The sequence below is a fragment of the Phoxinus phoxinus genome (assembly GCF_949152265.1).
Source record: "Phoxinus phoxinus genome assembly, chromosome: 3".
Taxonomy (NCBI): domain Eukaryota; kingdom Metazoa; phylum Chordata; class Actinopteri; order Cypriniformes; family Leuciscidae; genus Phoxinus; species Phoxinus phoxinus.
The window spans coordinates 6,426,736-6,449,729 of record NC_136878.1 but is presented as its reverse complement, the minus strand read 5'-3'; the positions used below and the strand labels follow the sequence as shown (position 1 = coordinate 6,449,729).

Genomic DNA, 22,994 nt, shown 5'->3' with positions numbered 1-22,994 from the left:
TTTAGTCTCCCATATAGCTAAAAAAGGCACTATATAATATAACTATTGTATTACTGATTCTTGTGGCTAAAGTTGGCAACATGTTTACTGCTTGGCTAGTCACAAACCCCTGGCTTCACAGACAAGGCTTAAGCTAGTCTCAGACTAAACTGCTAAAGACTACAGTAGTCAACATTTGAAATGGATCAAAACGTTGCATTAAAGTTATACATTAATTTTGAACAATACCCGTTCTTGTCTTAGGACAACTTTGATAAACTTTTTTGATCCACTTCAAATGTTGACTAATAAGTGCCATTGATTTGTCTCAAGATGCACACCAGTAATGTTTTTTCCTAAGGCACGTTTATAAAGATTAGTTGGTGAATGCTAGTCTCATGGTAACACGTAGGCCTATAATGTCAAAACATGAACAAATAATTATGAGATATAAAATGACATCAATTTGGAAATATTTTTGGACTAATACCCCCCTAAGGGGACATGGTGGTGGAAAAAAAATTATGAGATGGGAGGAAAAATATTAAGTCAATGCTTTTGCATTATCTCGCTAAAGGTTTACGTGAAGGTCATACGAATAACCCACCGGTTAACCCAAGGTGGAATAAAAGTACACTTCAGATAAAACTAGTCATTTCATTCTCAAAAATGCCTGAGTCACTACTACAAATATCAACAATATCTGGAGTCACACTCAACAAAACAAATAAAACGAACGACTGGAAAAAATACACAGAACAAGATTCTTTCTAGAAGGAAAACTTTAGGAAAATAAATTACTTCAGTATTTTTTATTAAATGAAAACAATATATATTGTGCAATGTGTGATCATTTTATTTTATTTTTGTAACACAATGCTTGTTTCTTGCCCAGCATTAACCAATAAATAAGCATTAAATCATTTTAAAAATAACAAAGTTCGGCAATGATGTCCACTGTCCCCGACTGAACATCTGAGCTTACATTATTTTTAAACATTCTTAAAAAAAATATTCTTGATAGATAATGAGGATTTAGTAATCAAATCAGATTATAGGAAAAGTTTATCCTCATTGCACTGAATCTTATCTTTAACATTTGTTAAGACACAATGCATGTGGAAAACTCAAGAAATATTTATGTTGCAAATCTTACTGTGCTAGATCAGTTGGTTTCCATCACAGAAAATTAAAGGCCGCTCAAAAAAAGTTCTCATCCAGTTTAATCCAGCAAAAAAAAAAGAAGAGAGCAGTTGTACAGACATGGAAGCAGTGAGAGAGAGGAGTTTGTATTTCTATATACAGTCAGTCGTGATGATTTGAGAGCCTGAACATCAGTCGTGGTTCTGCGTGTCGGTGTCCTCCTCCACCGGCTGCGGTGCGGGCTGTCGTGGGTCTACAGCGGGGGGTGCGATCAGACCCCCGTCCTGTGCCGTGTTGTAGGAGCCACAGGTGCTGCACTTCATGCCCAACACGTGGAAGGACACAGTGCAGTGAGCCTGGCAGTCATTGCATATGATCTGTGAACAAACACATAAAGTCAAGTCGACTTATTGGGGAAAATCTCACAAAAATAGGTCACATTTCACAGTATAATCAAGGAAAAAATAACTTGTGGCGCTCTAGCGGTTAATAAAAAAAACTGCATGAGTCTTGCATTGTAGCCGGAGCTACTTCTCTCCGTTTAAGTAGATGACGAGTCACACAGGAACTGGGACACTCCGCAGCGGTTGTCGTCCCGCCCGGTCTAAAATAGTCCGAATATAAACACTTATTAGGATGAGACAAAAACACGGTTTGGATGATGTACTCGCTCATTATATACGATTAAAAAAAAAAAAAAAAAGTTACTTGATGTACCTTAAAATAAACAAATCGTAAAGAAAATTAAGCCAATTGAATGAATTTTTGGGCATTCCCATTATTACTCCCAGATTCTCATTTCTGTAAAATAGTCAAAAGTACTATAATTATACTGATTTAATAAACAAATGGTTAAAGGCAAATTCAATGATGAGGTAAAAATATTGCATTATTGCTCATATTACAGCAATGAGAATGCAGTTTTTATTTCAGAAATGAGAACTGGGAAATAAGAGAGAATTGTTATGAAAACGGTAAAAATCATAATGGTCCTACAAGGTGCAGTTTTATTATGCAATATTAATATATATAATTATACCCAATTTAAGTAAAACTACATAAGATTTTCTCCAGTAACTAAAATTAAAACAGTTTAAAAAAATCATTTGCGTTCATTGAAATACAGCTGGAACATATATATATTAATAATACTAAATAAATAAATAAAGATTTCATATAAGATGAAAAACTTAAATTATAAATGTTGCCTCGGTCGAAACCAAATTAAGTTTAAGTTGGAGTACTAAAATGACTAAACTGAAAATAAATTAAAGCTAAATATAATCTAAAAAATAATAATAATATTTACAAATAATACTGTAAAATTATATAAATTAAAATAAAATACAAGATTTCCTCTATAAATGCCAGGCAGGGGGAAAAAGCTAAATGAATAAAATTATTTAGTTCACATTGAAATGACCAACGCAGATTTCTCCACATCTGAGCTGAACGGTCATCAGTTTACAACTGCCGGGTGTACGAGTACATCACAGACTCATTAACGAATATTCATACGTGCGTGTGTTCGCATCACTCCTCATTTGGATAAAGTGTCTGCTCTGTGAATACATGCAAATGAAGGCTCTGTTACCTTTACTGTAGTGTCCTGGTACTCAGTGGGCATGGGAGACTGCGAAATTTCCTTATCTCTCTGGTCCCAGAACTCCTTCATGTTAAAGGCAGAGTGCATACACAGGGGACAGCGGTAAGCACTGCGGGACAGACCGCCACATGTAAGCACATCGCTGTTGAACATTATCCTATACAAGCCTATGACTGGTGCAATGAGGATCAAAACATGTAAACAGCTCAGAGAGGCTGATATTGTATATGGCTGTGATATATGCAGAATAAGCAATGAGCCATAAGCAGAAATTAATACAATAGTCAGAAAACCTTTGATTTTCCTTAAAATTCCTTACCCAGTTCTGCACATGTCATCAAAGCATGTTCTGCAAACAAAAAAGATAGTGTTTTTACATCAAATCACATTCATTGATAGGGCACCAGATGATACACACACAGAGACTTTAAATATTGTATAGAAATCAATAATGTTTTCTAATATATAGGTGAAACTCGAAAAAAATTTATTTAGTGCAAAAGTTAATTTCAGTAATTCAACTTAAAAGGTGAAACTAATATATTATATAGACTCGTTACATGCAAAGTGAGATATTTCAAGCCTTTATTTGTTATAATTTTGATGATTATGGCTTACAGCTTATGAAAACCTTTTAACAATATTCTAATTTTGAATTTGGCGTTTTCATAATCTGTAAGCCATAATCATATTTTTTTTCTAATATATAGTGGCCATCACTTGTGTTCAAACCTTTAACTGGTAAAAGCCTAAATTCAATCATATAAAGCGATCGAGTCTCTTCAGAAAATTTACAGACTAAACCGCTAAATTCATATGAATTAGTTTTATGATCTCTTTATGAACTTTTTAAAGCATCAAAGTGGAAGTTGCGTAGCTGTCAATGGAAAGACAGAAAGTTCTCAGATTTCATCAAGAAGATCTTCATTTGTGTTCTGAAGATGAACGAAAGTCTTCTGGGTTTGAAACGACATGAGGGCGAGTAAATGATGAGCAAAAAAATGGAGAATATGCAAACACTGCATCTAGCAGATTTAAAGTTTAATTTCTTTTAATTCAGCTAAAAGCTCACGCTGTGGCGTTGCAATCTTCTTTTGGTCACGTGATACAAATTCGCAGGTCAGAGTTCACCAAAATGAAATGTGAAACTTCTTCACCTGAGCTTGCATATGAATGGAAGTCAATGGAAGGAAGAAGTGTCGTGTGACCGCCTCTTAACACAACAGATGATCAAACACACTCACTTGTGTAGCAGATGGCCGCACGAGAGCACATGAGCCCCTATTCTGGACGTGTGGATGTCCTCCATACACACAGGGCAGTTCTGCCTGGACACGTTCTCAACACACTGAAACCACAAGCACTGCTTAATATTTCACCAAGAACAACAAAATGATCGAGTAACGTAGAAGAATCAGGAGAAGACTCTTCATACCTTGTGATTATCTTTTAGATCAGTGGCTAAACATAAATTGCACTTCGTACAATGGAAGTATTTCTCTCTTGGGCCAATTCTAAAAGTAACAGAGGAGGAGAAGAAGAAGGTCAATGAGAATCTTATTAAAAGAATTACAAATGCATTGCTTCGGTTGAATAATGAAGGCACCTCTCAGTCATTTGTTTTGCATGGAAGCGTGTGCTAAATTAATCAATGTAAATGCCATGCAAACCTGCATATCCCGCAGGGCTGGCAGTGGTACTGCTTCTTGTCTTTGTCAAACAGATGGCAGATGTCACAGTAATACTCCCCGAACTTCACTTCACATTCTTTACATGTCTGTTGAGCCTGATGAACACAGAATGAGCAAGAGTTTTAATGTTATCGAAGCTGAAAAGCAACAAAAAGAAATCATATTTTGCATTATGAAAAAGCCTTTTTAGAGGACCATTAGAATTTGTTGCATTTTGACATTTAATGATTTATACAACAAATAATTCATGATGTGTGATTACTTCTTTTGCATCACAGTAAGATTTTGTTAGATGACTAGAATTGTGTAATATATACACTGCCGCTCAAAAGTCTCTTATGCTCATTAAGGCTGCATGTATTTGATTAAAAATACAGTAAAACGGTAATATTGTGAAATAATATTACAACGTAAAATAACTTTTCTATTTATGTAATTTATTATTGCAATGCAAAGGTGAATGTTCAGCATTACTCCAGTCTTCAGTCACATGATCCTCCAGAAATCAGTCTAATATGCATAATATTATTATCAATGTTGAAAACAGTTGTGTCCAATTTCTTCCAGTATACTTTGATGAATAGAAAGTTGAAAATATCAGCATTTATTTGAAATATAATCTTTTGTAACATTATAAATGCTGTTACTGCCATTTATGATCAATTTAATGAATCCTTGCTGAATAAATTTATTAATTTCTTTACAAATAAAAAAATAAATCCTACTGACCCCAAACTTTTGATTGGTAGTGTACAACTATACAAAAGCTTTTTTTTTCTCAGATAAATCCTGTTCTTTTGAACTTTCTATTCATCAAAGAATCCTGGGGGAAAAAACTGTTTTCAACATTGATAATATTAAGAAATGTTTATTGAGCAGCAAATCATCATATTAGAATGATTTCTGAATCATCATGTGACACTGAAGAGAGTAATTATGCTGAAAATTCAGCTTTGATCATAGGAATAAATTACACTTTAAAGTATATTCAAATTTAAACCAGTTATTTTTAATTGTAATAATATTCTTTCTTTTGCGTTTGTGGTTAAATGTTACCCACAAATAATACCCAGACATCTTGACAGATTTTGTGAGATTCACCCAAGCAAATTTTATGATGCGTTAAGATAATAAAATATGACTTTACCTCTTGAATAGTATTGCACGATGCGCATTTGACTTCTCGGACCTTAAATCGGTCCATCTGATGGTTCTCTTCACCATCATGACAGAGTCTGCAAACATAAAACTTCCCACAGCAGGGCGCCTGCAGACACACACCACAAATATACAATAACCCATCATCACCATCAATGCACATACAACAGTCCGCATATTATATATTATGCGGACCATTATAGCAAACACATCAAACACTCACAGCAGAATATGTTAAGTGTAAATGCAAGACCATAACAAAATCCCAAAACTGCTGCTACTTAGACCATACCGAGCAAAGCAACAAGTCTAAACTAAGATATCTTATTTGTTGCATTTAAACCAACAATAATTAGATTTTACTTCATAAAATAATCATATAGTACAGCTTAAAAAAATAGTAAAAGGGTGTTCAGTGGTACGTTACTTCCCATACACAGTTAGCTATATGCTAATAAGACTTGTTTCAATCACACTCTACCGTGCGACCAAGGAAAGTATTTACCAAAACAATCATTCTAACTTACTGACATTGGCAAGCATATATGAAATACAAGGCATACATGCAATGAAATGTAGCTCACTTTTAACAAACAGCTGCGAACATAGTGCTCACATCCGACTTCAGTGGCGGCCATGTTTCATTTCAAATACGAGAAAACTTTATTTAACAGTCGGTTATGTTTCACGTGTTTAAGCCGCTTTCCCATTATAATGTTCCCTCGTAAAATAGAACAATACAAAAAGAAATAAAAGATTAGCTTTGCCTTTTATCCAAACTTTTCATTGTTGATTTGAAAATTATTTTCTGTCCGATAAGTTTAGTGTTGTTGAAGCTTTATTTTTATGATTTTTACATGACACGGGAGTGGGACAAGCTTTTAATATAAACAGTCGACATTTTTAAAGATTACCATGTAGGAGTAAAGTGAAATAGTCTTATAACGAAATGAAATGATGTCGAATTACTTTATATGTCATGTCCAATTTATAATCAATATATTATTATCAGAGGAAAGTTGTCACAAGGCTTATATCTCAGGGTTTTGAGTCAAACATCCAGCTAAACTAAATTTTAATTACTTGAACATTTGGTTATAATTTACCATCTTATTTATGTAACAGCATTTTGAAACAAACGCACAAGTAATACGCAACTACATTTAATATAATTCTGTCCTGTAGCCTGCTCTTATATTAGATTTGTATTATTAATATTGTCCCTTTGTTTTTATATAAAATCACCATGCAAATAACATTTGGTGGAAAAATCCTTTATTAAAGCTGCAAATAAAAATCAGACCCATTTGTGTGGGTTTGTCACAAACAGAGCAAAGTGACAGACGGTGGCAGCATCTGCCCCTCTAAGATTAAAAGCTTGCCCAATGTCTTTCCTGAAATGATTGCTTAATCTGATCTACTGTGGATTTAAGCCCTTAAGAGTCTATAAGCCACTGAACATATAAGTATATTCATGTTAGATCTGAATATATGATTTATTTAGCTCAGCTTTTTGGACTTGATGTTGTAAAACTTGCTAACATGCTCAGTTTGATTTCTCTCTCTCTCCCAGATGCCCTTGAGATCTGGAGGGATGTTTTTGATGGCACTATTATTTGTTATACAGGATTATTTTGTGCGTTGATTATTTGTTACATCCTGGTAGACTTTTATAGTTTTTAAGATATAAAATAAAAAGATATAATACGAATAAAATAAAATAAAATAAAACAAAATACAATAAGTGTATATGGATTATTTCTACAGGAGAGAATATTTTAGATGTGGATGATGGCAAATATCTTACTGAATAAATACAAATTCATTCTTTTATATATTTCATTTTATTATTCTAAGAATAATATAGCAATTAGGAAAAAGTTATAAACATCATGGGATTATACAAAACTCATGCCAAGAATATCTTCACAACCCTAAAAAAGTTAGGAATAATTACAGTAACTGAACTTAATAATACACTCTTATTCGTAACTATTGTACATTTTAGCGAATTGGTGGCTAATTTATATTAATTTGTACAAACTCATTCATAGATCTCATGACGGTTAGGTTTATGGTGGGGTTTGTTATGGAATTTTTCAGTATTTACTCAGATTTTCAGTGATTCCTAATGATGGCCTCATCTGTTCTCTCGCTTGCAGTGAGAGGGGGCCTTTGTGTGATAATTTACTATGGTTGGGAGTCAGTGGAGGTAAGGGAAAGCAGGTTGGTCAAGGGGTCATCTTGAGTGCATTTGTACTTTATAGCCTAAAGGGTTAAGAGGGCATTTACCTCTCAGGGACAGGGAGAGATAGAAATAACAAAGAATATCTCTCCTGTGAGGGGAGGGAAGGAATAAGGCCTTGGAAGTCATAAGATATAAAACAGACTGGCACTGCTTCTCCTTATCTCTCCTCACTGACTCACACATGTGTATTGGTGACGAGGGTCTCTCTTGCAAGAGAATAAATACTTTTATAAACTTTAATTTGGACTCTGAGTGTCTCTTACTCAGTGATGATGTTTGTTTGAAAGAATTTGCCACAACAATTTGGTGTCAGAAGTGTGTGATTTCTTGGACGTGATTCCGGGACTGACGGACGGACGGAGGCTGATCACCTTGGTACTGAAAAGTTCCAACCCTACCTCGAGAAAAGAATTGAGAGACGAGGGACCGTTTCCGCCGTTAGGACCGGATCCGGCCACTGGAATTAAAAGAACTCAAGGTGGCACAGAACAACATCTCTGGGTAAGGTAATTAAATTAAGTTTAATTGGGGGAAAGAGTGAAATTGAACCATATTGGCTGAGGGCTGTTTCTGTGGTACGTAATCTGAGATAAATTGAGATCTATGTACAGATCAAGAAATTTCAAACAGATACGAGAGAAAATAATCTGAGATTAATTGAGAACTGTGACAGATCAAGAAATTTCAAACAGATAGGTAACCTGAAATTAATTGTTCCACCACGGAGCAAATTATTTTTGGGTGCTGAGGCTAATTAGGGGGAGCCAAGACAATCGTAACAGATTTTTTGGTAAACCATAATTAGGAGGGCACTAATAGTGCAACCCGACCGATTTGGGTTAAAAGAAAAATCGGATTTGTCGAGAGACGCGTAAAAGAGAAATCCACAGAGAACAGAGAAGCAGCCAATATGGGGGTGTCTCAGAGCAAGATTATGAAATATGATACACCGGTGTACTACCAAATGAGAAAACATTATGGTCAGAAATGTATGCAAGATATTGAGAAATTAATCAAGCATCATGATTTTCCCAAAGAGGGAACATTGAGCCTCACAAGGCTGAAAGTGGTGAGAGACTCAGTGGAAAAGAGTAGTGAGAAACAACCAGGTTGCTGTTGTAAATGTGTTAGGCATGTATGCAAAAAATGTGAAAACACAGTAGATTGCTGGCTTGAGGAAGCAGATAAGAGAGAAAGAAGGCAAATGCAAAAAGAGTTAGCAGGAAGAAAAAAGGAAAAGTGTGAAAGTCTGCCTGTATGTGTGTCTGCACCACCGGAACCGACTAACCCACAGTATGTTTGTGTTTCTCCACATGAAATTGCGGTGAGACCGGCACCGCCGGAGTACAAAACACACTTCCCAGGGGCCGGCTTGACTGCACTAGAGTTCGATCCCGACCTTGACTGTTCTCCATCGAGACCCATCCAGCCTCCAGCACAAGCCGAACCGCAACCCGAGGCACAAGCAGCAGCAAGAGAGGCACAAGCACGAGCCGCACGAGACACAGCGCAGGCAGCGCAAGAAGAGCGAATGGCCCGAGCGGCAAGAGCTGAAGCGCAGGCAGCGCAGCAAGAGCAGGAGGCGAGAGAAGCCGCACGAAGAGAAGCGGACGAGCAGCAAAAAGCGCAGCTAGCACTGGCATTCCAACAGCTAGTGGTGCAAACGGTGCAGGCAGTGCAACAAGTGCAAGCAGCGCAACAAGCGTCCAGTCACGTGGCCCAGGGCGAGGAGGACGAAATCACAGGGATCACGGACGAACAGAGAGGAGCCAAGCCGAAGAAAATCTTCACAAGATCACAGGTCAACGATGTTAACACCATGGTAGAGGTGGCGGGACCGGACGGCTCGGTGATGGTCTACAGACCGTGGACTGTGTCAGACATGAAAGAAGCGATGGCCCATCTGCCGAGCCCGGACGACGCAGGTGACAAGTTTTCAAAGGAACTAGTCACTTTCTGTGAGGAGTTCAGCCCCACCACACAAGAACTGAAATGGCTGTTAGCCGTGAAACTGGGGGCCACGAACTGGCACAAAGTGAGTAGCCACATGCCGACAGCCGAACTACGAAGAGTGCATGGAGACTGGATGCATGACACCAACGCACAGTATCGAGCAGCAGTGAGCAAACTCGCAGAAGAATTAAAAAAGGCTTTCCCAGCTCGAGTGGACATAGCAAAAATCAACAGCTGTTGCCAGGTGAGAGAAGAGTCCGTTCGTGACTATTATGCCAGACTTTTTGAAGCATTTCAGAAACACAGCGGTCTGGAAGAGCCGAAGGACAGGGGAGTGCAGCCAGGGACATGGGAGTGCCATTTGCAGGGCCGCTTCCTGGACGGACTGAGACCAGAAATCGCACAGGCGGTGAAAGCAAGCTACATCGAGTGGCAGAGCGGGCGACTGACAACCGCTCTAGCGCACGCTGTGCACGCCGAAGAACAGCTGCTGACAAAGAAGGACAAAGCCGCGAAAATGAAGGTGGACAGAGAGTTGCAGCTGGCCGCTGCACAGATCAAAGCTAGCACGAGTGCACCACCAGCGAGGCAAAACTGGACCAACAAGAAGAAGAAAGTGTATCAAGGAAAGTGGAAATGTGGACTGTGCGAGAGCAATGAACATGACTTTTTTAAATGCACAAAGTGCAGAGTGTGCAAGAGTGAGGGACACTGGGCAAAGGATTGTCCGGAGGCGTGGAAGGCGGATTGACTGGAGAGGAACGGAGAACAGGAGAGGGGAGGGCGAGCGACAGGCATTCAACCGGCTGCGGAACAGGGAAGTGAAATTTCTTTAACACACACACACAACACGCACACATACACTGATTCACATAATGCTCTTTGCAATGAAGAAAATGCTTGCAAACCTTTATGTGTGACTGATGGAAATTTGAATAATGCTGTTTCTGCCGAATGTTTGAGAATGTACAAAGGTTCAGGGTTTTTAAGACTACCAAGATATCCCATGTTAGTTGACGGTACAATGATAGAGTTTCTTGTGGATTCGGGAGCAGCCCGGTCCACAATAAGGCCATATGATTTGCCATGCAAACCAAGTTTGACGGATGTAGTGTTTGAAAGCACGTCAGCGTCAGGGCATGACATTTCAGAAAATTTCACTGTGCCGTTAGAATGCGAGACGGAGAGGGGCAGAACATTAAAACATGCGTTTTTGTGCTCTGCATCCTGTCCAGCTCCATTATTAGCGAGGGATCTAATGTGTGAATTAAATTTGAAACTCACTGCTGGCCCGATGGGTATTGTAAGTGAGGAAGAACAGCAGATGTGTTGTGCAAAATTTGAGCCACAGTGGGCATACGAGTGGCAGATAAAAGATTTGGATTGGGCACAAATGATTTTGAAATTGGCAAAGGATCGAACAGTATCAGATAACACAGAAAATATGATGGCTGACAAATTGCATTGCACATCACATGTTGTCATTGAGCGTGAACCACAGTATGAGGAAGAGTGGTTTAACGGGGCAGAAAATGAGAAAATGAGGTTTGATAAACTTTTCTGGAATGAGAATGTGTGTGCGCTTTCAGCTTGCCTGTCAGAAAAACAAATGCAGCTGTATTTGATAGCAGAGATGTCTGCGCCACACTTATCAGTAACCAAGGGCAGAGCGCAGAAATGGGCAGATTTGGGACCTTTTGTGAGACAATGCATGACAGCCAAAGATTGGGCTGAAAGGGGAGACGGGGTGAAACACAGTGACAGTGTAGGGGCATTTATGCTAACCTGTGATTTCGAGGTTGATGTACACAGAACTGTGACTGCTATTGTTCAGAGTGTAATGGAGAAACATGATCACGGAGCTATTTCTGCCACAGACATTCATCCTGTTCTGGCAGAAATACCTTCAACTTTGTGGGCAAAGCACAAATATGATGTTGGATTGATTAAAGGTTGCGAACCAGTGGTAATCACTCCAAAGTCTGATTACAGGCCGTGTCAACCGCAATATCCCCTGAAAAAGGAGGCCTTGCGAGGGATCCGGCCAGTTTTTGAATCTCTCCTGAAGGAGAAAGTCATCATCCCGTGTCATGATTCTCCAGTACGAACACCTATTTTCCCAGTAAAAAAGGCAACAGCTAATCAGAACGACATTGTTCAGTGGCATTTCGTGCAGGATTTGATTTCAGTTAATTCTGCCGTTATTGCGAGAGCTGCGCGCGTACCGAACCCGTACACAATTCCGCAAAATGCAATGTATTTCACTGTGGTTGATTTGGCCAACGCTTTCTTTAGCGTCCCAGTAGATGAAAAAAGTCAGTTCTGGTTTGCGTTTGATTTTGACAACAAAGGGTACACTTTTACTCGTTTGTGTCAGGGGTACTGCGAGTCTCCGACGATTTACAATGAGGCGCTCAGACGAAGCCTCGAACCGTTAATTTTGTCAAGCGGAACAGCACTATTGCAGTATGTGGACAACCTGGGGGCTCATTTATAACCGCTGCGTACGCACAAAACCGGCCCTGAAAGAGGCGTACGCCACTTCCGACGCATAAGTTGTGATTTATAAAAACAAACTTGACGGGAAAATGTGCGCACCTGCACGCAAACTCTGACCCATGCGTACGAACGTTTTGGAGACGCGGTGCAGTTTGGCGACACCGATGGTGAGCTGGAGTTATTTATTTTTGGTCACTTTTAGACAGAAGTGTCATGTAAAGAAAATTAGACATATACAGAAAGATACTACAATTATAATTTCACTCACCAAGCCTATCACTTGAAGCAAATATCCACACCTTAAATGTCCGCGCGAGCGCGTTGGGCCGTTCAGTGAAACTGACTCATAACGGCAGATGAAGTAAAACCGTAAATCTTCATTATGAGTCCTAATCATAAATACAGTGCATGTTCACAATAACAGTTTAAATAAAATAATGATTTAAACTATGTTTTACTTCTGATATAAACATTTAGATTAAATATGCCATTCTCATTAATGAGTTAAACGCATAAACATGAAATTTACTGAGAAGTTCAAACATTTTTTATATTCAATAAATAGAAATATTTGTTGTGGATGCAATGCTTTTGAACATTTTTCCTCTGGCATGCTGTGTTTTAATGTTTTAACTACAGAGATAATCGCTTATCATGATAATAGCAGATTGTGCAAACATAATGCACAACAAGGTCTATCTGTTTCCATTAAAAATATAAATCAATTAAAATACTATTTGGCCAGTGGAAAAGATTGAGAAAAACTTTCTCTAAAAATTATTTTACACTATTTGATTTATTTATTCAAAAACAAGGCAAGGATAGGCTACTAAATGTTTTTTATTAATGCAATGTGACGGCATCCGTATTTAAACATGTTATCACGTGGATGAATAATCATATGCAAATGATATGCAGATGAGGATATGCATAGTAAAACAAGGCGTTGTAAGCTCCATATATGGTTATTTCGGGGAGGAGACGCATGTGCGCACAATCTCCCGCTGACTGGGATTTATAAAGTGAATCCTGCGCAGGTTCTGGCGTACGCACGCTTTTATAAGTCTGCTTTTTTTTTTGTGTACGCCATTTTTGCCTTTCGGGCGCACGTACACTTTTAGTAAGGATCGTACGCACAGTTTTATAAATGAGGCCCCTGCTGATTTGTGCACGAGATGAGGCTACGTGTGTGGCTGACAGTGTGACCCTCCTGAAGCATTTGGAAAGGGAGGGGCACAAGGTCAGTCTGGCAAAGCTGCAGTTTGTGAAGCAGGAAATAACTTTTTTGGGTCATACAATTACACCAAACAGTAAAGCTCTCTCTGAGAAACGAGTTAAAGCGATCAAAGATGTACCAAGACCAATAACAAAGAAACAATTGTTATCATTCTTGGGAATGTGTGCATATTGTCGAACGTTTATTCCAAATTATGCACTGCTTGAAAAGCCCTTGAGAGCCCTGACAGCAGGGAAAGGATTGCGATCTTGTGACAAGATTGATTGGCCCACAGAAGCAGAGGAATCTTTTACAAACCTGAAAATGCAACTGGCTCAGGCTCCAACGTTGGGCCTTCCAGCAGTTGACAAACCATTCACACAGATGGTAGACGAAAAACAAGGCTTTATGAGTTCAGTGCTCTTGCAAACCCATGGTGACAGACTAAGACCAGTAGCGTATTTTTCAACGAAGCTTGATGCAGTCGCTGCAGGGCTGCCGCTCTGCCTGAGGGCTGTGGCGGCTGCTGAGCTGGCTGTACTGGCTTCAAGGGAATTTGTGGGGTATTCTGATTTGACTTTGATGGTCCCACACGCAGTCTCCATGATTTTGCAAGAACAGAAAACATCACATTTATCTACAGCCCGATGGCTGAGGTATCACACGATTTTGCTTGACATGCCAAACATAACTGTGAAAAGATGCACAACTTTGAATTCTGCCACACTTCTGCCAACAGAAGATGATGGGGAGGAACATCATTGTTGTCTATCAGCATTGGAACAGGTGTGTACACCACGTCCAGACCTGTTGGACACACCTTTGGAGCATTGTGATAATGTCCTCTTTGTGGATGGATCAGCGTCGAAAGATCCACAAACAGGCTTGAATAAGGTTGGTTTTGCAGTGACCACTGAATTTGACGTTGTGAAATCTGGCAAATTGCCATCAAATTATTCGGCTCAGGCAGCTGAATTGGTTGCACTGACAGAAGCGTGTAAATTAATGGCAGACAAATGTGTGACGATTTACACAGACTCGCGTTACGCATTTGGAAGCACAGGAATTTTTTGAAATCGGATGGACATCCGATATTGAACGCCTCACTTGTGTCTGAGCTTTTGGATGCCATTCTTTTGCCAGACAAGGTTACAATATGTAAATGCGCAGCGCACTCTAACGATAAAAGCTTTATCTCCACAGGAAACGCGAGAGCCGACGCGGCGGCGAAGGCCGCGGCAACGAAGGAGACAAAAGAAACGACTTGTGCTTTGGTATCTGTGACTAACCCTGACATTTCTCTTTGTTTAGAAAGTATGCAGACTTTTTCAACAGGAGCAGAAAAACAGAAATAGAGGTCGTCTGGCTGCAGCCTCCAGGGGGGTGTATGGATGAGTGATCAGGGCTCGAGACTAACGGCGTCCTATCATCCTGGGGACGATAGAAAATGTGTTTAGGACGAACAGAAATATTCTCCAGGACGCCTACAGGACGAAAGACATTTTTGTATGTGTGTTAATTTATTACTAGCCTATTAGGGTAACTTACTTAGAAAATGGCAAAATTAACCGACCAAGCGCTGACTACAACGGAGCGCGTCTTCTCATGCTGGTACTATAGTTACTCTCACTGGCCGGCTACTCACCTGGAGACTTGTTTCGCGGTACATCTATCACGTGGCTTAATGACATCGCAAATATGTTGCGCTGGTTAAACAACGGTGAGGACGAGGTCAAACAGATAGAGCACCAAGACGGCCCTGCATCTCCTAAAAACTAGAAAAAAATGTTAGATAGTGACGATTTGGGAAGCGATCCAGTCAGAACTGATGTCCTGCGTTTGTGGTAGATGCGCACATTTGTACTGTAACGTGCTGATCCACCCAGCGGCACACGGATTGACATGCGCTGCATGTCTCATAAAACGTTAAAAAATGTAAACGTCTAGGAGAATGAGTAGAGCAGACATATAGATCTAAATAAGAGTGACGACGCAAAAAAAGCTAGCTCTATTCGGTACGGTTCTGTGCGCACACACCCGACCCGACCCGACCCGAAGCGCGCAGCCATGCACAGACACCTATACAGCGCGAGAGTACTGAATTGAGCTCTCTTTCGCGTCTGAATGGACAAATACACACAACATTATGTCGAAATGTCTGTTTTGGAGAGTATTCACGTAAACTATGTTGGTTATGTCTTAAACAGTTTTGAGTGTATCGGATGTGCATCAGTGCAATTGGATCCGCATGTCATTGGACATGATCCGATGTCTTAAAGTGACAGTGGATAAAAAACCTAATGCGGTCTGTGTCCTTAATATTGAATTGTTGAAACGTTTTGAGCTGTATGTATTTTTCTCTTAATTTTCGTATGTAAAAAAAAAAAAAAAAAAATGTGTTCTGCATGAATACATAAAAGCATGTGTCTTGTTGTTTCAATATTCCAGACTACAGCAACAACATAACAGATGTGAGCACATGAGAAGGGCAGTGCAGGAGCCTGAACCAGTGGATGAAAACTGGCTCACCTGGATAATGCATCTGGGGGACGGCTGGGGATTTTGGTTAGCTCAAACTGTGTTGCCAATTTTAGTTATAATAGTACTGATTTTGTTATGCATACCATGTTTTATACAAGGGGTGTCTATCTTAGTGCAGAAACTAGTTAAAGTTGGAATGTCTGTTCAATTGGTGAAAATGACAGTCTATCCGAACGATGATGATGTTGATGAACAACAATATGATGACACAAGTAGCGAAAGTTACAGTGAAACGTGTTAATTGAGTCAAAAAATTTTTTCCTTGTCTGAGAACGGTTGATATGTCACGAGATGGCGTACAAGGACAGGGTTTGAAACTGGGGGATTTTTTTTTTTTATTACAATTTTATGATTTGAATTTAATATGTTTGTTTTCCTACTGTGCTATAACTATTAATTCCTTACTAGTGTGACTGTGATTCAGCCCGGCATTAGTAAATTGTTTACTTGCTTGCTAAATAATTATGGGGCTTTCCCCCACAAAAAACAGCCTTATGCTTCTTCATTCTAAACTTTTTCTTCACAGGTTCAAGGAGGGTGATCTTTTATGATGTGATGTAAGGACTTGAACTTGCATTTATTATTATTACTATTATTACAATGTTTGATAAATCAGTTATCAGAGAATGATAAACAGAGAGGAGTTTGTTATGGACTTTTTCAGTATTTACTCTGATTTTCAGTGATTCCTAATGATGGCCTCATCTGTTCTCTCGCTTGCAGTGAGAGGGGGCCTTTGTGTGATAATTTACTATGGTTGGGAGTCAGTGGAGGTAAGGGAAAGCAGGTTGGTCAAGGGGTCATCTTGAGTGCATTTGTACTTTATAGCCTAAAGGGTTAAGAGGGCATTTACCTCTCAGGGACAGGGAGAGATAGAAATACCAAAGAATATCTCTCCTGTGAGGGGAGGGAAGGAATAAGGCCTTGGAAGTCATAAGATATAAAACAGACTGGCACTGCTTCTCCTTATCTCTCCTCACTGACTCACACATGTGTATTGGTGACGAGGGTCTCTCTTGCAAGAGAATAAATACTTTTATAAACTTTAATTTGGACTCAGAGTGTCTCTTACTCAGTGATGATGTTTGTTTGAAAGAATTTGCCACAACAGTTTCTTTCTAAAAACCGTACTTTTCCATTGGAATCACATTGTATGTTTTCTCATTAGATCATGTTGAAACCTAAATCTCGAAGGTCTTAGTGACCCGGTTACCATAAGTGACTTTGCATTATCCGTCCTGCTCTTTCCAATGTTTACAACTCTCGATTCATGCTCATTTGAATTTGTTTTGTTTTTGAACGTAGATAAACACCGCATACATTATTCAAAGAAATTATTTATTTCATAATCACATTTTCAATCTTCACCAGTTTTAAAAAAAGTTATATTTTATATATATCTTTGATTATTAAAAAGCTCAAAAGAACATTATTTTTTAAAATAGAAACATTTTGTAACATTATAAATGTCTTTACTGACACTTTTGATCTATTTAATGTGTCCTTGCTGAATAAAACTATTCATTTCCTTTTTTTTATTTTATCATATACCTCAAACTTTTGAATGGTGTATCATTTTCCACAACACATATTAAGCAGCAAAAAAAAAAAAAAAATCAACATTGATAATAATAATAAACGTTTCTTGAGCAGAAAACATATTAGAATGATTTTTCGAAGGATCATGTGACAGTGACTTCATTCCTGAATTCCTTCATGTCCACTTACTTCTGTTTGGCTGCTTGTTTAAATGTTATTATCATTATCTTCTAGTAAATACCGGCTCTATCATTAACTAGATAAAGATGCCCATATTTTAGCAGTTTATAAATAAGCCTTTGAATGTTGAAAGGGTTTTTTTTTGGTAACTTGATATTCATTCATTGACACGTTCATTAGCAAGCGTGTCATTTCGAAGAATTCAAAGCAGACTTCACCCTCAAGCAAAGGCTTAACGGATAATGGCATTTAAGTTGAACTCTTAGCTCTTTATAGACGGCATTAGAGGACTGGTGCTTCCTCCTCCCTGACTCTTTATACTTAAACAGAGTAGGTTTAGTGTCAGTAAAGCTCTGAGATTTACAGGCGCGCTGTACAGTTGCTATCCTCCTCTAGGAGGATAGCGGAAGACTGAGAGGATGTTCAGTGATCAGAGAAACAGGAGACAGAGCCTCTTTCCCAACTGCAAACTAGCAACTTCTGAGTCAACAGACGACACCATCCCATTCGCTAAAGAGTGTTTGGTGAAACAGTGGAGCTCTTTAAGCGAACTACAGGCGGATATCTATGACATCTTTGGGGATGTCGACGATGGGGAGGTTGAGAGGCATTCGGAGCCTTCGTTATGGTTTGCCAGCATATCACCAAGCAGGAATTGCACGCTTAACCTCAACGTCGGAGGGAAGTCTTACCGGATCACCTACAAAATGGCAGCGAGATACCCACAGAGCAGAATTGGCCGCCTGGCCACCTACACTGACCTCAACATGAAGCTGAACCTCTGCGATGACTACGTCGTGAAGGACAACGAATATTTCTTCGACCGAGATCCAGACGTCTTCAACAGCATCTTCAACTTCTACAGGACCGGTGTGCTGTGGATCAAGGAAGAGCTCTGTCCGAGGAACTTCCTGGAGGAGATCAATTATTGGGGCGTTCGGATCAAATACTCTCAGCGGTGCTGTCGGATCCTGCTCGAGGAGAAACACGACGAGCTGTGCGAACAGCTCAAGGTTCAGAAGGAACTGGAGGCGGAGGTGGTAATCGAGGAAAACGAGGAGGCGTTCGACCGCATGTTTCTCGGCGAGACGCGTCGGTCACTCTGGAACTTCATGGAGAATCCGTTCTCCTCGGTCCCGGCGAAAATCATGGCGGTCGCCTCGAGTTTGTTTGTGATGTTGTCGCTGGTTATGATGACTCTGTCGACGGTGGAAGAAATGGAGAACATGGCATCTAATAACCAGTTCAGTGGCAAGACATACGGAGAGTTTGTAGAGACTCTGTGCATAACCTTCTTCACCATTGAGTACCTGTTGCGTCTGGTCTCAACCCCAGATATCTGTTGCTTTGTTAAGAGCGTACTGAACGCAGTAGACCTCGTGGCCATCCTACCGCAGTTTCTGCAGTTCGTGCTCGAGAGCTTTGAGACCTTCGGTCCTGGGAAACAAAACGCGGACATGCAGACTGTAGGTCGGGTGAGCAAGGTCGGACAAGTGCTGCGAATTATGCGACTCATGCGTATTTTTCGGGTTCTGAAACTGGCACGCCACTCCACGGGGCTGAGAGCGTTTGGCTTCACGTTGAGGCAGTGCTATCAGCAGGTGGGGTGTCTCTTTCTCTTTATTGCCATGGGGATCTTCACATTCTCTGCCATGGTTTATAGCGTTGAATTCGACGCCCCTAATACCAACTTCACCAGTATTCCACATTCTTGGTGGTGGGCATCTGTAAGTAAACATTATTTCTATTAATCATGCATATACAGATCTTTCTGTATATGCTAGTTATATAGCATATAGCTTATATTCTAGTCTTTAAATCTAGTCTTAAAACGTATCTGTTTAGGCAGGCTTTTATGTGATTTAATGTTTGTTGCTGTATTGGTTTTAATGTTTAATTTCATTGCTTTTATGCATTTTGTAAGGTGTCCTTGAGTGCCATGAAAGGCGCCTATATAAATAAAATGTATTATTATTATTATTATTACAGGTGAAACTCGAAAAATTTGAATATCGTGCAAAAATTTATTTATTTCAGTAATTCAACTTAAAAGGTAAAACTAATATATTATATAGACTCATTACATGCAAAGTGAGACATTTCAAGCCTTTATTTGTTATAATTTTGATGATTATGGCTTACAGCTTATGAAAACCTTTTCACAATATTCTAATTTTGAATTTGGGGTTTTCATAAGCTGTCAGCCATAATCATCAAAATTATAACAAATAAAGGCTTGAAATATCTCACTTTGCATGTAATGAGTCTATATAGGCTATTAGTTTCACCTTTTAAGTTGAATTACTGAAATAAATACATTTTTGCACGATATTCAAATTTTTCGAGTTTCACCTGTAAGATATACAGGTATTACTCAGAACTCACCCATAATGTCTTTCAAAACCAGTATCACTTTCTTTTTTCTGTGGAAAACGCAAAAGGAGATCTTGATAAAGTGCAACAGTCAAGTTCTAGAGTTAAAATCCCATACATTTTCTCCATAGGGGAATTGACTTTGAATGATAAACCTTTAAAGACAGACCTACAATGAGCTAAGAGGTCATTAATCGATGGTATGTTTCTGTTAAATTTTTAAATAATCATGTTTAACAGTGGAATTCCTGATGAAAAGTGACATTAATCATGACACAGCAGAGAAATCTCTACCAATCAGAGAATCGCAACAAGCTAATTGTGCCAAAATAACTCTTTAGCTCCGCCCACTCCCATAAAGCACTGCAAATGATGTGACAGAGTCAGTCTCCTCACACTCCTCAATATTATTCCCTCATCTCTCCCACAGTCTTGTACCTTTGTCTTTTCGTCCAATTTTCAAATGTTGTGATTCACCTTGTAGATGGTTCGTTTGGTGCATGGCTCATAACTCTTATAACTTATAACTCTTAAACAAAGTTTGGTTACACTTTATTTTAAGGTGTCATTGTTACAGTGTAATTATATATTGAAGTACTGGGTAATATTAAGTAACTACATGTACTTACTATAGGGATAGGGTAGGATTAGGATTTGGTTGAGGGTTAATTGCATGTAATTGACAGTTCGCAAAGACTCGCCCCCCCCTTAGCTACTGTCGCTATGTCCGACAAGCTACGCCGCTCTCACGCCACACCATGTTTTCACGCAGAGAAAAATACATCGTGAAGCAGAGAGGAGACTGACACGCTGACAGACAGGACAGACCAGGTTACTTTTGGGTTACTTTTGATATTAAACATATTAAACAAAGTCTCACCTTTCAAATTTGGTCATTTTTTAAAAGAAATTTAAACAATAAATACCGTTTTGTGGCTCTTTAATGTGTCTGACAGATCGCTGCAGACTCAGAGCATCAGTTAAAGCTGCTCGTGAACCGATCATCTCTTCCCTCTAGTTCATTTATAGCATCAAATAAACATGAATGAACATCAGGAGGAATGTTGTTTTAACCACGGAAAGGCGTCAGTATACTCCGCTTTTCAAGTTCAAATCCTCCAATGTTAATCTACTAACTCTCCTGACTGCTTTGTCAGACAAAATGGTGGATGGCGAAGTATGATGGGTCAGATCACCTGTCAATCAAGCTCCCTGCGAAGGGTCAATTATGCATAATTTACTGTTATTACTATGGTAAGTACATGTAACATAATGTAACAAGGACACTGTAAAATAAAGTAACTACTCAAAGTTTTTTTTTTTTTAATCCCTATGGGAAAAATACTTACGGAACTAAAGCCGCTGAAAAAGTGGACTGGCGCTAATGCTCTCTATAGCACAAAATCCTCTGCTCTTTTCCATACAATAAAAGTGAATGATGACCATGTTTGTCAAACATGATTTACAATGAATTTTCAGTGAAATCTATTATACGTCTTGGTTTGGAAAATGGTGCACAAGTCATCTTAACTACTTTCATGAAGTTTGCATGGTGTTTTTGGAGCTTTACCACTTATGGTCCCCATCCACTTTCACTGTGTGACGTAACGTTCTGCTAAACTTCTCCTTCAGTTTTCTATGGAAGAAAGAAAGTCATAGGGGTTTGCAACAACACCAGGTTGGGTTAAATTATTTATTTTGATCAGTTTACCAATAACTTCTCATTCCAGGTGAGCATCTCTACCGTAGGCTACGGGGACATGTATCCAGAGACCCTATTGGGGCGGATATTTGCCTTTGGCTGCATTTCCTTTGGGATCATTTTGAATGGCCTTCCAATCTCCCTCCTCTTCAACAAATTCTCAGATTACTACGCCAAACTGAAGTCTCATGAATACACTTCCAACATGAAGAACAGAGGGAAGGTTAACTTCATCCTGAGAGCCAAGAAGAAACTAAAAGAATGTGGCTGCATCGAAACTAATGACACTGTTTCGTAGACATTAGTGAAATTGAATTCCCAAAAATATACACATTATTGTTGGCATTGTAAAGATGTACTGACATTTTTGTCAGAATGGGATCATTTTCTAAAAAGCCTCTCATGTAAAAGTGCCAAATGATGAAATTTTCAAACACAAGTTTAAGTAACACTGATTTACAGTAAATGATCCAGTGGGACACATACTTGCAGTCTGTTATTCCTCATTTCCTGATCCTTGAGCATTATCAGTTGTTTAGTTTTCATGGCATGAACACATCTTTGGTAATGAAGTTGTACGAACTACAGCAATAAAGTACATTTTAATGTTTGGACATCATGTTTTGTTTTTGTAACTCTGTACCACTGCAGTGAATAACACTGATGTAGAAGCACCTAACCTTGTGAGCCTAAATTTGACATAAACTGTTTCCTCAAATCTGATTGGTTGATTGGAATGCTGTTCCAGGATCAATAAAGATGCTGATCTAGAACCATGTTAAACTTGGTGAAATCAGGTTCTGCTTCTAACCTTACCTGCCCTTTATAACTCGACCTGTCTGACAACCACAATAGAAGATTAATCTAATTTACAAATAGAGTTAATCTAATTTACAAAGTTTCCCTGACGTGTCCAATTGAATTAACACCGTATTTAGCCTCCAGAGACCTAGCAATTCCTTATTTTGTTCTCACCAATTTCTCGGAGACCATACAAGCCATTGGGTTCAGTTAGGACAAATAGTCACAAAACTTAAGAGTGACACATAGAAAAAACTGAAAAAAAAGGTCTCCTCTGGTTTGGCATTGAGTTTACTAAGAATCTCTGGAAAAACATTTTGAGTCTTTTTTTTGTGTGGTATAATTCCTGATATCTCTTTGAAATA

At 39.0% G+C, this 22,994-nt stretch overlaps 2 protein-coding genes across 4 annotated transcripts; one reads left to right on the top strand and one right to left on the bottom strand.

Moving 5' to 3' along the window:
* Positions 1–779: 779 nt before the first annotated feature.
* rchy1 (ring finger and CHY zinc finger domain containing 1) lies at positions 780–18,633 on the bottom strand (the record flags this gene model as incomplete). 3 transcript variants are annotated; one of them, XM_079605806.1, is made up of 8 exons in its annotated part: positions 6,162–6,311; positions 5,567–5,686; positions 4,399–4,514; positions 4,164–4,242; positions 3,973–4,076; positions 3,048–3,077; positions 2,717–2,837; positions 780–1,726 (listed from the first exon to the last, which is right to left on the bottom strand). In XM_079605806.1, exons 1-8 carry the CDS (start codon positions 6,213–6,215, stop codon positions 1,664–1,666), a joined length of 687 nt encoding a protein of 228 aa, XP_079461932.1. In that variant the 5' UTR covers positions 6,216–6,311. The 3 variants fall into 3 exon arrangements, with proteins under 3 accessions (XP_079461932.1, XP_079461930.1, XP_079461931.1); XM_079605804.1 differs by having other exon boundaries at positions 999–1,499; positions 6,162–6,304; XM_079605805.1 differs by lacking the exon at positions 6,162–6,311 and adding an exon at positions 18,515–18,633 and having other exon boundaries at positions 1,314–1,499.
* Positions 14,564–22,815, top strand: kcnv2b (potassium channel, subfamily V, member 2b). The gene is made up of 3 exons (XM_079605803.1): positions 14,564–14,999; positions 15,942–19,480; positions 21,857–22,815. Exons 2-3 carry the CDS (start codon positions 18,173–18,175, stop codon positions 22,124–22,126), a joined length of 1,578 nt encoding a protein of 525 aa, XP_079461929.1. The 5' UTR covers positions 14,564–14,999; positions 15,942–18,172; the 3' UTR covers positions 22,127–22,815.
* The last annotated feature ends 179 nt before the right edge of the window (positions 22,816–22,994 follow it).